The sequence below is a fragment of the Cibotium barometz genome, chromosome 58, assembly GCF_041138505.1.
Source record: "Cibotium barometz isolate CiBa-2024 chromosome 58, ASM4113850v1, whole genome shotgun sequence".
NCBI classification, from domain to species: domain Eukaryota; kingdom Viridiplantae; phylum Streptophyta; class Polypodiopsida; order Cyatheales; family Cibotiaceae; genus Cibotium; species Cibotium barometz.
Genome location: NC_141103.1, coordinates 15,364,668 through 15,384,075, shown reverse-complemented (window position 1 = coordinate 15,384,075; position 19,408 = coordinate 15,364,668). Strand labels below are relative to the sequence as shown.

At 40.4% G+C, this 19,408-nt stretch overlaps 1 protein-coding gene across 3 annotated transcripts; it reads right to left on the bottom strand.

The window, feature by feature from the left end:
* Positions 1 to 7,361: 7,361 nt before the first annotated feature.
* LOC147605950 (uncharacterized) lies at positions 7,362 to 12,312 on the bottom strand. 3 transcript variants are annotated; one of them, XM_086792492.1, is made up of 4 exons: positions 11,964 to 12,312; positions 9,115 to 9,192; positions 8,835 to 8,861; positions 7,362 to 8,698 (listed from the first exon to the last, which is right to left on the bottom strand). In XM_086792492.1, exons 2-4 carry the CDS (start codon positions 9,186 to 9,188, stop codon positions 8,611 to 8,613), a joined length of 189 nt encoding a protein of 62 aa, XP_086648618.1. In that variant the 5' UTR covers positions 9,189 to 9,192; positions 11,964 to 12,312; the 3' UTR covers positions 7,362 to 8,610. The 3 variants fall into 3 exon arrangements, with proteins under 3 accessions (XP_086648618.1, XP_086648617.1, XP_086648616.1); XM_086792491.1 differs by lacking the exon at positions 11,964 to 12,312 and having other exon boundaries at positions 9,115 to 10,939; XM_086792490.1 differs by lacking the exon at positions 11,964 to 12,312 and having other exon boundaries at positions 8,835 to 10,939.
* Between the last annotated feature and the right edge of the window lie 7,096 nt (positions 12,313 to 19,408).

The window sequence follows — 19,408 nt, the reverse complement described above, 5'->3', positions numbered from 1 at the left end:
ATGAGGCTCATATTCATGAATAAAATAATCATCATGCTTCATATTATTATGTTGGTTATCTGTTAATTTCTTTGCTTATCCGGTTAATCACCGAATCATGTGCTTACTTAGGCTTAATCCGTCATGATAATGCTTGTGTTTAATCCACCATGAACTTCAACAATATTTTCCCTCTCAAAATGTATAAAGGGTGCCAACTACAAGAGAATCATTATTTTTCGATGCTTAGTTTCCACGCCTGGTCGTGTCGTCTCGATATGTGCGTCGAAATAGGCATCGAAATATGCATGGAAAAAGGCGTCGAAATAACAGTCAAAATATGCATGGAAAAAGTCATCTGAATAAGCGTCGAAATAATAATCAAAGTTTTTCTTTTTAAAAAAAATTCAATTTATATATAATATTTTCTAGTTCCCATCTTGGGATGTGTTTTTGCCTTCTCTTTCTACCTCTTTGAAAGCATATGTGTCTATGAGAGAGAGAGAGAAAGAGAGGGGGGGAGCCGAGGGAGAGAGGAGGGTATAATTTCCATCATGCTCTTTGAAGGAGAAAAAATGCTAGCTCCTTCTCCTCATCACTAAGGTGCAATTAAGAAAGAGAGGGGGGGAGCCGAGGGAGAGAGGAGGGTATAATTTCCATCATGCTCTTTGAAGGAGAAAAAATGCTAGCTCCTTCTCCTCATCACTAAGGTGCAATTAAAAAAGTGCTCTATTTTACAATGAAATTAAAGTTCATCAAAAAAGATTGTAGCAGGTAAGTTTGGATGACAATCATGACTTAACATAATATGTTAACAAGCTACAGTATTATCTGAGCACTTTTCATAGCCAGGCCAATCATGCATAGTCCACATAAGTATTCCTCTCAATGTTAGTGCACGTTGTTCAAACCTCTTGGAAATATCATGAACTTCAATGCCCTCCCATAGAACACGAAGCTCCTCAACTAAAGGGGCTAAATACACATCCATGTTCTTCACCTTGTAATTTCCAGGAACTATCAAAGACAATAAAAGTTGCCCTTTTTTTTTTATCGCTACCCATGGTGGAAGCTTATAGTTAACTAGACAAACAGGCCATGTACTCCGTGATGAACTTCGTAGACCAAATGGATTCACTCCATCCATTGCTAGTCCGAGTCAAATATGGAGAGCCCCCTCCTCCTGAAAGGCAACCCACTTCTCTTTAATGTGCTTCCATGCAAGGGAATTTGTGGGCACATGCATAACACCATCCGTGGACCTAGTGTTACGGTGCCAAGTCATCAATCCTACAATGGATTTGCACTTGAACATTGTTTTAATCCGAGGGATGATGGGAAAGTGTCGTAAAATTTTTGCTGGTACCATTTCTCCTTGCACATCTTGTCTGTATCTCAATGTACCACAATGTGGACATTGTACTGCGTTGTTATATTCTTGAATACAATCATTTGGACAAGCATGGTGTGTGTTGTAGTCCATTCCAATTGAGTGAAACATTGCTTTTGCTCGAGTACAGTCCACTGGCGTCTCATTATCTTATGGCAATATTTGATGTTTCAATAAGCTGTTACACAAAATAGTCAGGCTAAGAAAATGTATATAAAGGTACATAACTCACTAATTGCATATGATATCATCACTAACGCAAAAAGTTTTGATACGCTCATATCAGACTATCCAAAAAGTTTTGATACGCTCATATCAGACTATCCAAAAATAGATTGCAAGTTCAATATGGATAGGCAAGAGCGTAAAACAGACACATGTGCTCCACGATATAGAGGAAGACGAGCAAGCTTACGTAGCTGTTTCTCTTCTTGGGAAGCGTATTCCACACGTCGTGTGTTTTCTTCTACCCCTTCGTGTTCCAAACCTCGATCTACTGTTCCATCATGTAAGGCATTTATCATGTCATCCATGTCATGTTCTAGTATTTGCTCCGAATCCGCCTTAAGTTCCTCGGGTTGTTGGATCACCTCGTTTGTGGCTACTCTTGTTGGTCTCTATCGTTCAGGCTGGGTATCCACTGGTCCGTCATTGATAAAGCGTGCATTGCCACTAATTAGATGTTCCAGTCGCTCCACCGAAAATATTTCTCATTTTTTTGTATGATCATTGCAAATTCGTTGACGTTGAGCCACTTGGTATTTGCAGCGAGTACATGGGCAAAGTGTCTTCTCCTCTAAATCAACAAAATTTGAGGGTGTGGCGTCATCCATGGTTTCCATATTGATTTGCAAAATGGGAACAAATGCTTATTTTTAAAGGGGAATCCTCCCTTAAGTATTTGTGGAGGGTGGTAGTCGGTGATAGGTAATTTGAAATGTCGGGACTTGGGGGCGTGCAAGATCTAGAAAGATTTTGAATTTGAATGAAAAGTAGCGACTGTCAAAATAAGCATCGAAAAAGCCATTGAAATATACGTTGAAAAGAGCGTGGAAATTTTATTTTTTCAACTCTTCATTTCCACGCTATTTTCCACATATTTTTTGATGCTTTTTCCACTCTTATTTCGACGCATATATCGACGGTGCAGGTTTTTACTGTAAAACAGAACCTCTCTTTTTTTGCATTTTTTTCTTCATGCGCGTGTGTTTTGCTTGCTTCCTCACCAGGTATGCCTCCTTTTCCCTCACTCCCATCTCCTCACATGTACATGTGATGTACATGTGATGTAAAATGTATGTGTGTGTAATCATGAGTAATTTTCTTGTTTTTTTGCTTTCTCATTTGTTTTGCAGGTTCTTTCTCTCTCCCAAGCTCTTCTCCACCTCCTTCTTTGCCCTCCCTCCCCTCCCCTCCCCTCTCCTCTCCTCTCCTCTCCTCTCCTCTTGGTTGTTAAATTGGTGTGTGTGTGTGTTGAAGGATAAACCTCCTTGTGTATCCATGCTATTTACACTTTTAAGGTTTTGTATTACTAATTCTTTTCTTAACTTTTTGTTTTGTTTTGTAGGTCTTCTAATCCTCTCTTTCAACTTCACCAAAAAAAGGTAAATTTTTTTCTTTCTTTCCTCTCTTTTTGATTTTGTATATGTATGCATTAGGTTCTTAGGGCTTTTACAAGTATGTATGCATTACTAATCCTTTCCTCACCCTTTTGTTGGTTTTGTAGGTCTTTTAATCTTCTCTTTCAACATCATCAACAAAAAGAGGTAAGTGCTTTCCTCTCTTTCCTATCTTTTTATCCTCTCTTTCTTCTATTTTTATCTGCCAAAAAGAGGGGTTTTGTTTTGTAGGTCCTCTATGCATGCATTAAGCTCTACGCATAGAACTTAATGCATGCATAGAGCTTAATTCATCCATAGAGCTTAATCTATGCATGCATTAAGCTCTATGCATAGAGCTTAACCTATGCATGCATGCTTAATTCATAGTGTCGGGGTACGGTTCAATTTAGGATAGCGTGGCTTGCATAGTGCTTTATGCATAAGCCTCATGCATAATGCTTTATGTATAAGGCCTCATGCATAGCTTTATGCACAAGGCCTCATGCATGCTTTATGCATAAGCTTTAGCATCGCTTACATAGCGGCATAGTTTGCATAAGGCTTGCATAAGCTTTAGCATAGCTTGCATAAGCTTTTGTATGTATGCATTACTAATCCTTTTTCCTCACCCTTTTGTTGGTTTTGTAGGTCCTCTAATCCTCTCTTTCAACATCACGAAAAAGAGGTAAGTGCTTGTCTATCTTTCGTCTCTTTTCTCTATTATTATTACACCCTTGGATATGCTGTGGATTTGTTTTGTAGATTTGCGCATAACCATTATGCATAATGCTCATTCATGCTTTATGCATAAGCCTCATGCATAGCTTTATGCATAAGGCCTCATGCATAGTTTTATGCATAAGGCCTTATGCATAGTGCTTTATGTATAAGCTTTATGCATAAGCCTCATGAATAGCTTTATGCATAGGCTTTATGCATAAGGCCTCATGCATAAATGAATGAATGTTGAGGGATAATTCATGTGTATGCTCTTATTTTAAAGTGTCCATGTGGGCCTTGTTATGTGTGTGTAAAAACATGTCTCGCACTCCAGATGAGACACCGGCTTACTCTCCATCCTTCTCTCCATATGCCATGTTACCTGACCAATTTCATAGGTTTTTTAGCACAAGCCATGCCCGAGCAAAGAGCGATGGCACAACAATATTTTGGGAGAGGGGCGGGCACTTCGGTTGCACCATCGGGCACCAGCACCGCTAACCCTAGTTCACATGTAGTACAAACCCCATAAAGAGCCGCTAGAACCCCTCTCTCAAGCCCTCGTCCACTCACAGAGGACAACGCTTGAGTAGTGGAGGTGGAGGCGGTTGTTGTCCAAGTGGGAGCACGGATGGGTCTATGCCCCCACGTGAGCGTTCCCATTTAGCGCCAGAAGCACTCCACACTCACGATCATTCTTGACGTTTCGACACACACCCACACTTGCCGATGGAGAAAATTTTTACAGAATTATCAATGGCAATGTGGTTTTGGATAATGTCGAGCAAGAGATGAAGAGCCGTATCCCCGCGAGCTTTGCCACATTGTCTTTGCAAAAGACTTTATGAATTTATGGCCAAATTTGGATAAAGACAAGAAAGATAGAGTCATAAATCAAATCAAGGATGAGTACAAGAGCTGGCCGGCGGTAGTGATGTCGTCCCCATAAGGTGGATAAAGGGCCACATGGGGGACGTCATGAAACATTGGCGGGGAGATGTGACTAGAAGAGTGAAGGCAGGGGGTGAGAAGCCTTGGTACATGAGCACCGAGGATTGGAATGAGAAGAAGCAAAAGCATGCTTGAAATCCCCAACGCTACAAGCAACAAGAGGATGCGGCCGAATGGAGAGCGTAGGAAGCTTTCACCTTGGAAGTGGTGGTTGGGATGCATTCCATGTCTACTTTGTAAGTATCAACATTTATCTTGTATGTTTCATTTGATGTTATGTCTACTTTGTAAGTATCAACACTTATCGTGTTGTTTTGGTACTTTTAGAATTAAGTGGTTGGCCGGTCGACAACGGGAGGAGAAGAGGAGGACATTGCTCATCGCCGCCATAGCAAATACTTTCTTTTGGAGAAGCTTGAGAGAGAAGACACCAACCTCAATTGGGGGTGCATTGTAGATATGGTAAGTGCGGCAAGCCTCAACCTTATGATTTGTATACTTGCTTTGCCTTGTCATGTTAGATCGTTGTTTTGGTATACCAAAAAAAGCATCTTGTATGGTTTTTGCAGGGACCAATGCCTGATCTCCTGAGTGAGGGCTTCGCATAGAGTGGCCTTGCCCATGTCTTTTCCCTTGTACATACACATTTTGGTCAGCTCATATCTTTTTTTGAGCTTGTATAGATTAAATGTAAATTTTGGCTTATCTCGTCAGAGCTTGATATGTAAATTTTAATTTTGGCTTATCTCGTCAGAGCTTGATATGTAAATTTTAATTTTGGCTTATCTCGTCAGAGTTTGATATGTAAATTTCACATCTTGTAATATAATTTGGCCATTGTTTGCACTTGTATGAATTGTGTACCTACTTTGTAATGTCAAAAATGTTATGGCACTCTCTCTAACTTTTTTTAACAAATTTGCTTCGTTCTTCACATCAGAGTACAGTTGCCTTTGGTACTCTATAGATTTGGCATAATGGTGCATCTAGCTACAAGACAGCTGGATGCACCATTATGCCAAAAAAATTTAATACCTGCACGTGTCAAAATAAGCATCGAAACAAGTGTCGAAAGTTTCCTTCATTCGTCGAAAACAACGTCTAAATGATAGTCGAAATGATAGTCGAAATACGTATCAAAGTAGTAGTCGAAATGATAGTCGAAAACAACGTCTAAATGATAGTCGAAATACGTATCAAAGTAGTAGTCGAAATAACTGTCAAAATAGTAGTCAAAATGTTAGTCAAAATGTTAGTCAAAATAATCGTCGAAAAGGGCGTCAAAAAATGCATGATAAAATTACTTTTTTTGACTCTTGTTTCGACGCTTATTTTGACGTGTATTTCGACGTTAAAACCTTACCAACTCCTTTTATAGGATACAAGGAGTTGTTTACACATGTAACTACAACTCCTTAAGAAGTAGATTCAAGTCACTACAACAGAATGAGGGATGTGTAGCAGCGAAAATAGCAGTGCTTTTATAACTAGAAGGGTAAGGAGATATCGGGCCCATTTCATTACTAAAAAAGCTGCTATTTTTGCTGCAACAATGGAATCGCTACTCAACAGTGAAAATAGTAGCGAACTTTCACTGTTCACAAGCAAAAATAGTAGCAAAATTTCATAACTGAGCAGCGATATTTCACTGCTATTTTCACTATTGAGTAGCGATCAAACTACATGGAAAAAAAAAAACTAGGGTAGACTGGGGAGTCATCACAGGACTCCCCTATCTGCTCTAGCTTTTTTTTAATATAAATATAATAAAACTAACACAAGTTCATGTCCTACTCATCGTCATGGACACATGTAATGTAAAACTTTACAAATAAAAAAAAAAAGACAATTGCAACTCATGGTTGGCAAATGTCATAATTCTATTACAATACTTGGCGAAATTACATAAGTGTATGAATCCAAAAAGGTCATATACAAAATAAAGCATAATGAAAATCTATGGAGTTAGGGGCTACATTGAGGGGCTCTATATCTCATGCATTCAATAATTGTTGTCCCTTGCAGCTCCACCCTCTTCTCTCACATTTCTATTACTTCTTGCTTTCACATTTGCACCATTGTTTATAGTAACGCAGTTTGTAGTGGCATGATCCTAAAATATAATAAAACTAATACAAGTAAAAATTAGTTTACAAAAACAAAGAGGTTATGGTTTTAGGAATGTACTTACCTACCATGCTTTGAAAACATGTCCTCCAGTAATAACAATTGATGCTTTGTCTTGCACCCTTTCAAAGAGAGCTTCCAAACCCATTGTAATGCAAAATCATATTCATCTTGCATAAGGGGGTGGTCCACTACTTCAAGCTATAGAAATACAAACAAATGAAAATTGATTTTATGTCGTTATTTAAGGTAACCTTCTTTTCTTAAAAGAGAAGATACAGTTTGAGGCTAATATATAATTATAAAGATTGTTGGGATATATACTCCTCCTTCACGTGTAACATCGTGCCACAAGTTATTTGCAATCTATCCAAGAAGAAACATAAATACTTAAAACTCTTATGCATACTTAAAAATCTTAGTACTCGAAAGCTACCAACATGCATTGAAAGCTACTGGCATGCCACCCAGGTAGCACCTAACAGCTATTGCATGCCTAGGTAGCATCCGACATGCATTCAAAGCTACTGGCATGCATAGGTAGCATCGGTTGCATGCTCTTGGCATGCCTAGGTAGCATCGGTTGCATTGGAAGCTTCCTGGAATGCTAATGTATAGGCCTCATGCATGAGGCTTATGCATGTCTCATGCATATGGCCACCTCTTGAGAGATGCATTGCTCTTTAACAACTATGCATAGAGGCTTATGGCTAATGCCTAAGTCTCATGCATAAGCTTTATACATGAACCTTATGCATAAGCTTTATACATGAACCTTTGTGCACAACTCTCATGCATGTGGCCTATTCATAAGCCTCATGCATAATGCTTATGTATAAGCCTCATGCATAAGGCTTATGCATATGGCTAATGCATAAGTCTCATGCATGAGGCTTATGCACTAGCCTCATGCATAAGCTTTATATCCTAGCCTTTTATGCATGAGGCTAAGGCATATGGCCATCTCTTGAGAGAAGCATAGCTCTCAAAAGGCGATCCATAGAGAGCAAGGAAAAAATAACAAACCCTAATCTTAAAAGCCCTAAAACTTACAAACCCTATAACCTGTAAAAGCATAAAAGAATACAAAAAAGAGATCTCTTACCTTGTGAGGCTTGTATGTGTTGAAAACTTACAAAATCAAACCAAATTAAGAAAAAAAAAGTATTAAGAACAAACCCTAATCTTAAAATCTCTAAAACTTACAAATCCTGTAAATATGTAAAAGTATAAGAGAAGAAACATACAAGAAAGAGATATCTTACCTTGTGAGGCTTGTATGTGTTGAAAACCTATAAAATTAAACCAAATTAAGAAAAAAGAGTTACCGACATGCATTGGAAGCTACCAGCATGCCTAGGTAGCACCCTGGAAGCTCTCGGCATGCAGCACTGGAAGCTACCGACATGCCTAGGTAGTGCCTGGCATGTATTGGAAGCTACCGTCATGCATTGAAAGCTACCTGGTATGCTAATGTATAGACCTCATGCATGAGGCTTATGCATATAGCTAATGCATATGTCTCATGAATATGGCCACCTCTCGAGAGATGCATAGCTCTCTAAAGACTATGCATAGAGGCTTATGGTGGCTAATGCCTAAGCCTCATGCATAAGCTTTATACACGAGCCTTATGCATGAGGCTTTGTGCATAAGTCTCATGCATGTGTTATGCATATGGCTAATGCATAAGCCTCATGCATGAGGCTTATGCACTAGCCTCATGCATAAGCTTTATGTCCTAGCCTCATGCATGAGGCTAAGGCATATGGCCACCTCTTGAGAGAAGCATAGCTCTTAAAAGGCTATCCATAGAGCAAGGAAAGAATAACAAACAAAGCCCTAAAACTTACAAACCCTATAACATATAAAAGCATAAGAGAATACAAGAAAGGGATCTCCTATCTTGTGAGGCTTGTGTGTTGAAAACCTACAAAATCAAACCAAATTAAGAAAAAAAAAGTATTAATAACAAACCCTAAACTTAAAAGCCCTAAAAATTTTAACAAACCCTATAAACATGTAAAAGCATAAGAGAAGAAACATACAAGAAAGAGATCTCTTACCTTGTGAGGCTTGTACATGTTGAAAACCTACAAAATCAAACCAAATTAAGAAAAAAAGTACTAAGAAAAACTAAGATCTCTTACCTTATGAGGCTTTAATAATGGAGAGCTCTTAATTATGGTTTTTATATAGAATCTAGGGTTAGGGTTAAACTTCAATAAGAAGGAAAAAAGAAGAAAAAAAACACTTAAAAGAGAGGAAAGAGAAGGGAAATACTCAGAAGAAAGCTTTCATGGAAAGCTTGTTTGCATAAGAGATGAAGAAAAAGAGAAGACACACCTTGCTTGAGCTTGAAGAGGATAGGGTAGGAGGAGGATAGTATAGGAGAGGTAGAATTGATGGGGATACGACATAAACCTGCAAAAAAAACTCAAAGGACCAAGTTTAATGCATTGAAAAGATAAAAATAACGTTGTGGCAAAAGAAGCGGTATATTTTTACAGTATAGCAGCGTTTTTTGCTGCCAAGAAAGCTACTCAGCAATGTTTTTACAGCGAAAAAATACTGCTAAGTAGCGAAAAAATGTTGCTTCAAGTAGCAAAAAATGCTTCCGAGTAGCAAAAAAACATTGTTATTCTCCCAATGTGTTGTAGTGAGTGAGGAAAATAAATCACGCTGATAAGTATTGTGCTTACTAGTATCACTATCAAAGTACCAGACATGCTAATCTATCATCATGGACATGCATATATCATGGATAGAAGGATCATAAATGTAGTGCACAATGAATATATCACGGATATTTATATATCATGGATAGAAGGATCATCAATCATCCTATACATAGTTTGTTGACTCCTCCTCGATTTCACCCTCAACGGCAAACAACGCAACAAGAAGCCGAAGCAAGAGCCCGCACAGCAGCGCCAGAAGAAGAAGAAGCTGAAGGCCTCCCCCCTTCAACTCGACGATGATGGAGAACATGCGTACAGCATCCAGAGGCAAAAGATGCTGCAAGAACAGTACCCTCCCGAGTACATATCAGCAATCAGATCCCAACTCCTGCAGATACACATGCAAGAGCAGAAAGGCTTAGGGGAACTGCTGCCAGTGCCCGCCCCGGCGCTTCCATTCCTCTTGAACACTCATGTACATGACCAGCAAGGCATACAACAGGCAGAGACGATGCCAGTGCCCGCCCTGCAGGCGCTGCCATTCCCCTTGAACACTGTAATCTATCCTTTGCCCTTGAACACCCATGTACATGACCAGCAAGGCGTACAACAGCTAGAGATGATGCCTGCAAATCTACCTGCAGCACATGGAGAACAACAGCACTTCCAACTACATTTTGATCACTCGTGTGGAGGCAAGTTGATGATGATGGACGGTACATGGGATGCCTAACAGCAGCTATTCCAACCCCTTTTTGACAACTGCCAAAATTTTGACCAGGCCATATCAATGCAAGCAGGATGCGGACACATGCAGCCGGGAAATGACCAAAAATGGGATGTACAACATCAGCTCTTCCAGCCCCACTTTCAGAACCCCCAAGATTTGACCAGTCCATATCTATGCAGGCGGATGCCAAACAGATGCAGGAAGGGGGCGACCGGTCTTGGGAAGCGCAACAGCAGACATGGAATGCACAACAGCAGTTGTTCCAACCCCATGTTGAGTACTCCCAGCATTTTGAGCCCATATACATGCAGGCCGGGGACGCATAGATCATGAATGTACAGGGCGACAGCCAGATGATGATGATGGATTCATGGGATCAGAGAATTCTCACTGTGATGCCAGATGATGACAATATTCCAGAACTCAACACACAGTCTCCATCATTCGGCCTCGGGCAGCAAGAAGAGTCCTTGCCAGTGGAAGAACTGGTAAGGACTGTGATACCAGATAATGAAAATATTCCAGAACTCAACACACAGTCCTTCCCAGTGGAAGAACTGGCATATGTATGCCAACAGTCGCAAGAGTGGATCGACGTGGACATCATGGACAATCATCATGAAGACTTCACTGTTCAGAACGTTCAATCATGTCCAGTTACTCAGTCTCAACCGCCCGGACGAGCACTTGCTTAAGAGTGCAGCCAATGATTATCATGAATGCATACTGATCAAAGACTCAGAACCCACTGTTATCACCAGCTATGCCTTTGCAATGGAAGATCATCGATCACTAATTATAGCAGATAGCGCCCTTTTTATGGAGCTGCAGCCAATCGAGGCACCTTACAACCATGATGATGATGGGCGCATGGCCACCCACACATGCGAGCTGCAAGCCCGAGAACCAATGCATGTCTCAATCACCTGCAATTTGAATGATGGCATGGCCACCAACACGTTCGAGCAAGCGGCGGAAGCAATGCATGTCGCCACTGCCTGCAATATGAATGCAGCAGCGATGCATGTCCCCACCACATGCAGTCCTCATCACAACAATCCACAACAGGAGGCTGCTGCAACATATGGGGAGTCTAATGAAGAGAAAGGCAAGCAACAGGAAGAAGAAGTGGATGGACATGATGATGGAAAAGCAGAAGTTGCAGTTCAAGCTGCCAATCCAAGCTTCATATGTGATATTGATCAAAGACTCAGGACCCACTGTTATCTCCAGCTATGCCTTTGCAATGGAAGATCATCGATCACTTATAGCAGATAGCGCCATTTATATGGAGCTGCAGCCAATCGAGGCACCTTACACCCATGATGATGATGATGGGCGCATGGCCACCAACGCATGCGAGCTGCAAGCCGGAGAAGCAATGCATGCCCCAATCGCCTGCGATTCGAATGCTGGCATGGCCACCAACACGTTCGAGCAAGCCGAGGAAGCAATACATGTCGCCACTGCCTGCAATATGAATGGAGAAGCGATGCATGTCCCCACCACATGCAGTCCTCACGACAATCCACAACAGGAGGCTGCTGCGGCATATGGGGAGCCTAATGAAGAGAAAGGCAAGCAGCAAGCAAAAGGAATGAATGGACATGATGATGGCAAAGCAGAAGTTGCAATTCACAGCCACGATGAATATGCAGAGACGGCTAACAAAGCAGAAAATAGCTTGCTGTCATAATGGGGGAAGTGTGCATGGAAAAAGGCGCGGGAATTAATACACCATATACTATCAAGAGGACAGGGTATTGGTGCAACAGAAGCTGAACCTTAGCAGATTTGTCTTGGCTCTTTGTACTGGCTTGCGTATGGAATTAATTATTTTCTTCTGGCATTGTAGTACTCATTTCCGTTACTCGTGTAGGTATCCGAGGTATCCCCCGATTCCCACGTCCGGCAGCGCTCCGTAGCTTCCACTTAACATGGCTCTCCACTGTCGGCGTTGAGGTTTACGCCGCCTTTGACCCCACTCCTGCACTGGGCACCATCGCCGGTGTCAAAACAGCCGCTGCGACCACCAGTCGTGCAGATCTATGTCGCAGCCGTGGTCTTTATCTCACACGGGTTCTTAACGAGCCTTGTCAACTGGGATCTACGGTCACGGATGATCTTATCGTTCTTCTGGGACGTTGGATCTGAGTAGATTACGGAAGGTAAACTGGGGTGAGAAGTAAACTAGTTGATGATGATTATGGATTTGGGACAGTGATTAGTAAACTAAACTTTTGTAGTAGTAAACTAGCATGAGAATTTTCAGACGATTTGTATGCAAAAAAAAAAAAAAAAGAGTATACATGTTGAGATTCTAACTCAGAACATACCTAACATTGTGTGATAACTTTCCTACTCTCGCCACTTAACCAAGTAGTCATTGATATTGACCCTATTTTCATACTAGCCAATTAACCAAGTAGTCATTGTTACTAACACTACTACAAGATGACCCATTTTCGACACATGGGATCGACAGTTTCTGTGCCGTCGATATAGTTGTAGATATAAACATTGAAATTTATCGTCTAAATATTCGTCGAAACCAAGCGTCAAAATAAAAGTCCTGTCCTCAGCTAGATCCATGGCTCCGAATACATCTATGTCCGGAAATACCTCTCCATCTGCATCTTCGTCAGCCTCCATATCGTCCTCTTCTATTTCAGGCATTAGAGGTGGTTGTGTTGAAAGTTGTTCTTCTATTTCTTCTTCAAATTCCGGATTAGTTGTTGTGTTTGCTTCTAGTTCAAGTGATAGTAATTATTGAATTACTATACCTTCATTTGATCCTTCTTCTAGTTGTTCAATTGGATTAATATCTGTTTCTTGTGCTTCTTGAGTGGGTTTCTCAACCTCTACTTCATTTGAAATTTTTATATCTTCAAATATTTGTTTATTATGTGGATCAATTTAGATTACAAACAACCACCTATGATCTCTCCGAAGACGACCTGTTCACAATGCTCTAGTAGCACAAATGTGTCCCTTTGGTTTGTTCATATCTTTGTGGAGTCTACTTGAACAAATCCTCTCTTATCTTTGTGCATGGTTGCTTGTGGTCCTTAAGTTACTACCTTGAACCACTTCACATAAAAAATGAACATAGAAATTTTTCTAAACCCAACCTTGATAATGTCTTGTATCATTCCACAGTAATCAAGCATGCCAACTTCACTACTTCGATCACTCGCACTTAAATGACTTTCTTGCATTTAACACTGCAAGAGCAAATGTTGTTCTCTTCTTATCTATTCGCTCCACTCAAAAGTGACGACCGGTGACCAAAGTGCACCAAATTTGCGATACTGTAAGCAAAAGAAGATCATGAAATTGTATCAAGAATAAAAACTTATACAAGACTATGTCTTACGGTTTCTTGTGTACATATAAAAACTCACTTACACGGTAATCACAACCATATACAAGCTCCTCCTCGTCGTCGCTTATAACCTCGCCACTCTGTTTTGCTTATTGTATGGTTTGTTGAAGCCATCTACTAGAAGGAAATTCTAGAAGTTTAGCAAGTAAATCTAGGTATGGCAATGCTCTAGTTGTTCGACTCTTTCTAAAATTCAAACGATCTCAGTCACTTTCCCTCTTTGTTAGGTTATACCTCTCGATCCATTTCTCCATAGCACTTGAGTTGAGGATGCAAAATTTATCAATCTTCTATTGAAATTCCATATCCATTGTTTTCTGAAGCCCTTGTCCTTGAGGCTCTTCCCCAACAAGCCGATCATCCTCTTCTTGTGTCCACAATCGTGGAATATTTGGGTCTAACATACTAAGGAATTATGTTATGTATATAAGAGATTCTTGAATAAGCCATTCCATTGCCATACTAGCTTAGGGCGGGCTTTTTGACGAACAAAACCTTTCAATGTCTTCATAAATCTCTCGAGGAAAAACATCCATCAACTATGAACAACACCTGCTATAGCAACCTCATCAACCACATGAACAAGTAGGTACAATTGAATGGTCAGGAAACCTATTGGGGAAAGAATTTCTCCGCCATTTGTAACTGTTTCAATGGAGTTTAGACAAGTTGCTTCCAACGTATTTCTTCTAATCTCCTTCTTTGATATCCACCATACCACTACACTAATCTTGTATATTGTCGCTCTTATGTCTTTGCTGAGGCAATCCTTAATGGCTATTAGCAGCACAAATTGTAAGATTTTGTGTTAGTTCATGAGATTTCAAGCCACTAAGCTCTTCATCCTTTAGGAATGCTCCCTTTTAAGCAATACATACAAACTAGTGGGAGTACAAAACGCACTGATGCACTTCTTTACACGCCGCTGCTCTTCTTTGGTTAATACCCAAGGTGCTCTAGGGAGAATCACATTCCCATCAGGTCTGCTCCGTGGCCCATAAGTGTTGCACCACCTCTTGTAGATAATCCCTTTGTGTCTTGCTCGCTTTAGCACCTATGATGGTTTTCCAAAGCATATCGGTTATGTTCTTGAAAATGTGCATAGGGTCAAGAAGACGATTGACTAAAAGGTCACTCCAGTATGGAAGTAGATGGAAGATGGATACCCGCTTCATTCTGGGGAGTGAACAACTTGGATCCACTTCCCATGCCCTCCTCCAATCACTTGGCTTTAGCACACGAGGAGGCCTCTCAATCATGCATGGTCCACTTAAGTATTCCTCGCATTGTTGCAACCCTTTCTCCAATCACTTGGCTTTAGCACACGAGGAGGCCTCTCAATCATGCATGGTCCACTTAAGAATTCCTCGCATTGTTGCAACCCTTTCTCCAAACTGCTTAAACGCATCATGAACTTAGATACCATCCCATAACGTGCGTAGCTCGTCAACTAATGGAGCCAAGTAGACGTCCATGTTCTTAACCTTGTACTTTCCTAGAACTATCAAGGAAAGTAAAAGGTTCCCCTTCTTTATTACTAACCATGGTGGCAAGTTATAATTCACTAGGCAAACAGGCCATGTACTCCATGATGAACTTCATAAGCCAAATGGATTGACTCCATCCATTGCTATTCCAAGAGACGAATATGATGAGGCTCTTCCCCAAAGTCCACCCATTTCTCTTCGATATGCCTCCATGCTAGAGAATCGATGGGTACACGCATAACGTCATCTATGGATATGGTGTTTCGATGCCAAGTCATTAAAGATGCAAGCATGTGAAACATAGAGAGGGGAAGGGACATATACCCCATAAGTTTTCAAACGCTCGTATCAGACCACCCATATACTGATTGCAAGTTCAATATGGAGAGGCAAGTGCGAAGAATTGAAACACGTGTGTCATAGTAAAGTGGTAGACGGGTAAGCCTACATAGTTCTTTCATCTCTTGTCAGAGAAGCACGCTCCACATGTCGTCTGATGTCTTCTACGTCATGATGGTCTACTTCGTGGCTTGTGTCATGTAGGGCATCTATCATGTTGGCCATGTCATGTTCTAGAACTTGATCCAAGTCCATAAAAGCTTGCTGGTGTTCCTATCCCATTGAGGTTGCCTCTGCCCTTGCTCTTTTTCTCCGCTTAAGTTGGATATCCACCAGTTCATTGTTGTCTAGGCGAATGTTGAGGTCAGTAAAAAGTAGATGTTACAAGTGCTCTACTGGAAATATATCCCATTTTTTGGAATGCTCATTGCAAATTCTTCGATGTCAAGCAACTTGGTACTTGCAACAACAACTACATGGGCACAGCATTTTCTCCTCTAAATTGATAAAATTTGAAAGGTTCATAGCACTCACGGGCTCCATGTATGTTGAATACGCATGTGAATTTGGATCCAAATGAGGGGGAGGTGGAGCTTCTTTTATATTTCATGCATGGCCTTGTCGACATATTCTTGTTTTTTATGGAAAGGTGTCGGGCCACCAAAAAACTCAAAATTTGAATGTGAAAAGGAATTAAAAAATGAACTTAAGCGATCGTCGAAATAGGCGTCAAAATAACCATCAAAATAAGTGTCAAAAATAAAATCTATAGATGCGTATTTTGATGCTTTTTCGACGCGTATATCAACGGTTATATCGACAATTATATCGATGGTTATTTTGACACCTATTTCGACGGCTATTTTGACGATGGGGATTTTTAACAGAACCACAACGCCTCACTATTAGTGTTTTCGAAAACAGGTTTTTGCTTACTCTCTTCAAAAAATTAGAGGTTCTCTTCTCTCCCTTACCCCATCCCTTTCTTGTTTCAATTTTTTTTACATGCGTGTCTCTAATATACACCTTCTAATTGTGTCCTCTTCTTGTTTTAGTTTTTTTTATGAGTGTGTCTCCAATATGCAGCTTCTAATTGTATGTTTGTTTTATAGCTTCTAGTTTGCTGAGATTCTAGGTAGCCCTTCATCTTTCCTTGGTTTTGTTTGTTTATTGGCTTTGCTTTTGATAATTGCACCCTTGTGTGCTGGGGTTTAGGATTCTCTTAGGTTTAAGCATGCATGCATCTAGCTTAAGGCTATGCTTAAGGCTTATGCATAAGGCTTGAGCTTAGGCAAAGAGATTAAAGCTTATCCATAGAGCTTCAAGTTTATGCAAAGAGATTCTTGTTTCCTTTGCCTTCCCAAGATCTATTAATGGTATGATTTTCTTGTTGCTTTGCTTGTGTTGTGTGTATTTAAAGGTTTGCCTACCTATTAATGGTATGATTTTCTTGTTGCTTTGCTTGTGTTGTGTGTATTTAAAGGTTTGCCTATCTTTACACAATCTCTTCACATCTAGGTATGGACCATAAACCCTTGCTACTTTTGTTATTAAAAAAAAAAAAACTTGTATACAAGAGGGTCCAAGATGGGGAGGTGGGCAGAAAAAGCATGTTGTATAGGATTATTTCCTTGTATAGAGTTTATGCAAGAAGCTCATGCATAGAGCTTGCATAGGCTTTTTGCAAGCTTACTTGAAGCTTATGCATAGAGCTTGCATAGGCTTCTTGCAAGCTTATGCACAAATCTTGGTGGATAGACTTCTTACAAGCTTATGCATAAGCCCTTATGCCATAACCTTTTGCATAAGCCCTTATGCATAGGCTTATGGATAATCCCTTATGCATTAGGCTTAGGGTTTAGGGTCTATGCATAGACTTCCTTCATTTTATAGAGTTTATGCAAGAAGCTCATGCATAGAGCTTGCAGAGGCTTCTTGCAAGCTCTATGCATAGGCTTCTTACAAGCTTGCATGAAGCTTATGCATAGAGCTTGCATAGGCTTCTTGCAAGGTCTATGCATGGGCTTGTTGCAAGCTTACATGAAGATTATGCAGCATAGATCTTGCATAGGCTTCTTGGCAAGCTTATGCATAAGCCCTTATGCATAGCCTTTATGCATGTAGGCTTATGCATAAGCCCTTATGCAATAGGCTTATCCATAAGCCTTATGCATAGGCTTATGGATAAGCCCTTATGCATTAGGCTTAGGGTTTAGGCTTATGCAATAGGCTTATGCATAAGCCCTTATGTATAGCCTTTATGCTTATAGGCTTATGCATAAGCCCTTATGCAATAGGCTTAGGGATAAGCCCTTATGCACTAGGCTTAGGGTTTAGGGTTATGCAATAGGCTTATGCATCACTACAAGAGAATGAGAACATAACCGCGCAACATAGCCACGCAAACTAGAGAGAGATGGAAGTGAGAGAGGGGCCATGGGCGAATTTACGATCTGGCAGGGTTTACACGGCTATATGTGCGGCTATTTATGTGGCTATTTACGCAGCTATTTGCATGACTATTTGCATGCGCATATAGCCACGTAAATAGTCGCGGTCTATTATAATAAAAATTTGAATAATCCTATGTCAAGGACGCAACTATTTTTGCTTCCCCTCTGCTCCCTTTGCTATACATAACCCTAAGTTGTTGCAACCCTCTCTTCCTCATGATGGCTGCACCTCACCCCCTTTGTCCTCTCCTCACAAAGTCTCCTCCCCACCCTTTGTCCTCTCCTCATCAAAAGTCTCCTCCCAAGGAGGATTCCTTACAAGGTAATTGAAAGTCTCCTCCCAAGGAGGATTCCTTACAACGTAATTGAAAGTTTCCTCCCACAAGGACGATTCCTCACAAGGTAAGCTCTATCCCACTTGTCTCTCCCACCTCTTCATATATTCATGATTTTTGAATGGTATGTTTAGAATTAGGGTTTTTGATTGGTATTCTCCTCACTCTCTCTTTCTCTCTCTCTCTCTCTCTCTCTCTCTCCTCTCACTCTCTCTTTCTCTCCCTCTCCCTCTCTCTCTCCCTCTCTCTCTCTTTCTCTCCCTCTCCCTCTCTCTCTCCCTCTCTCTCTCTCTCTCTCTCTCTCATGTATAAGCTTCTTATGCTTAAAATTTTTAAATGGTATTCTCTTCTCTATCCCTCTCTCTCTCTCTCTCTCTCTCTCTCTCTCTCTCTCTCTCTCTTTCTTATGCATAAGCCTAAGAGGCTTATGCATAAGAGGCTTATACTTAAACCTCCTTATGCATAAGGCTTAAACCTCCTTGTGTATCCATTCTATTCACACTTTTAGGGTTTTGTATTACTAATTCTTTTCTCAACTTTTTGTTTTGTTTTGTAGGTCTTCTAATCCTCTCTTTCAACTTCACTTAAAATAGGTAAATGCTTTCTCTCTTTCCTCTCTTTTTGATTTTGTATGTATGCATTCGGTTCTTAGGGCTTTTGTATGTATGCATTACTAATCCTTTCCTCACCGTTCTGTTGGTTTTGTAGGTCTTCTAATCTTCTCTTTCAACATCACCAAAAAGAGGTACGTGCTTTCCTATCTTTCCTCTCTTTCATATCTTTTTATCCTCTCTTTCCTCTATTTTTATCTTCCAAAAAGAGGGGTTCTGTTTTGTAGGTCCTCTCTTCTAGAACGTACCTAGAATTATGTGAAACTTTCTGCTATCCCAAGTAGTCATTGCTACTAGCCTTTTCCACTAAAATGCATTTGAATCTTAAAAACATGCATAGAGACATGTATCTCCCTCCTTTACCATCCCTAGTTTAGTGATGTTTTTTAATTTAGTATCCTTAATTTAGTAATTCTTAGTTTACCCTTCCAAGTTTACTAGACTCCATTGCCTAGTCTCCCAATTTTCCTTGTATACAAATTTCTCTAGTTCGCTAGTCTATCTGCTTCCCCATAGTCATATCAATAAACCTAATTTACTTCTCGTTGGTAATCCTACTTTACCACCCCTAGTTTACCTTCTCTAGTTTACTAGGATCCAACGGCCCAAAAAATTACCA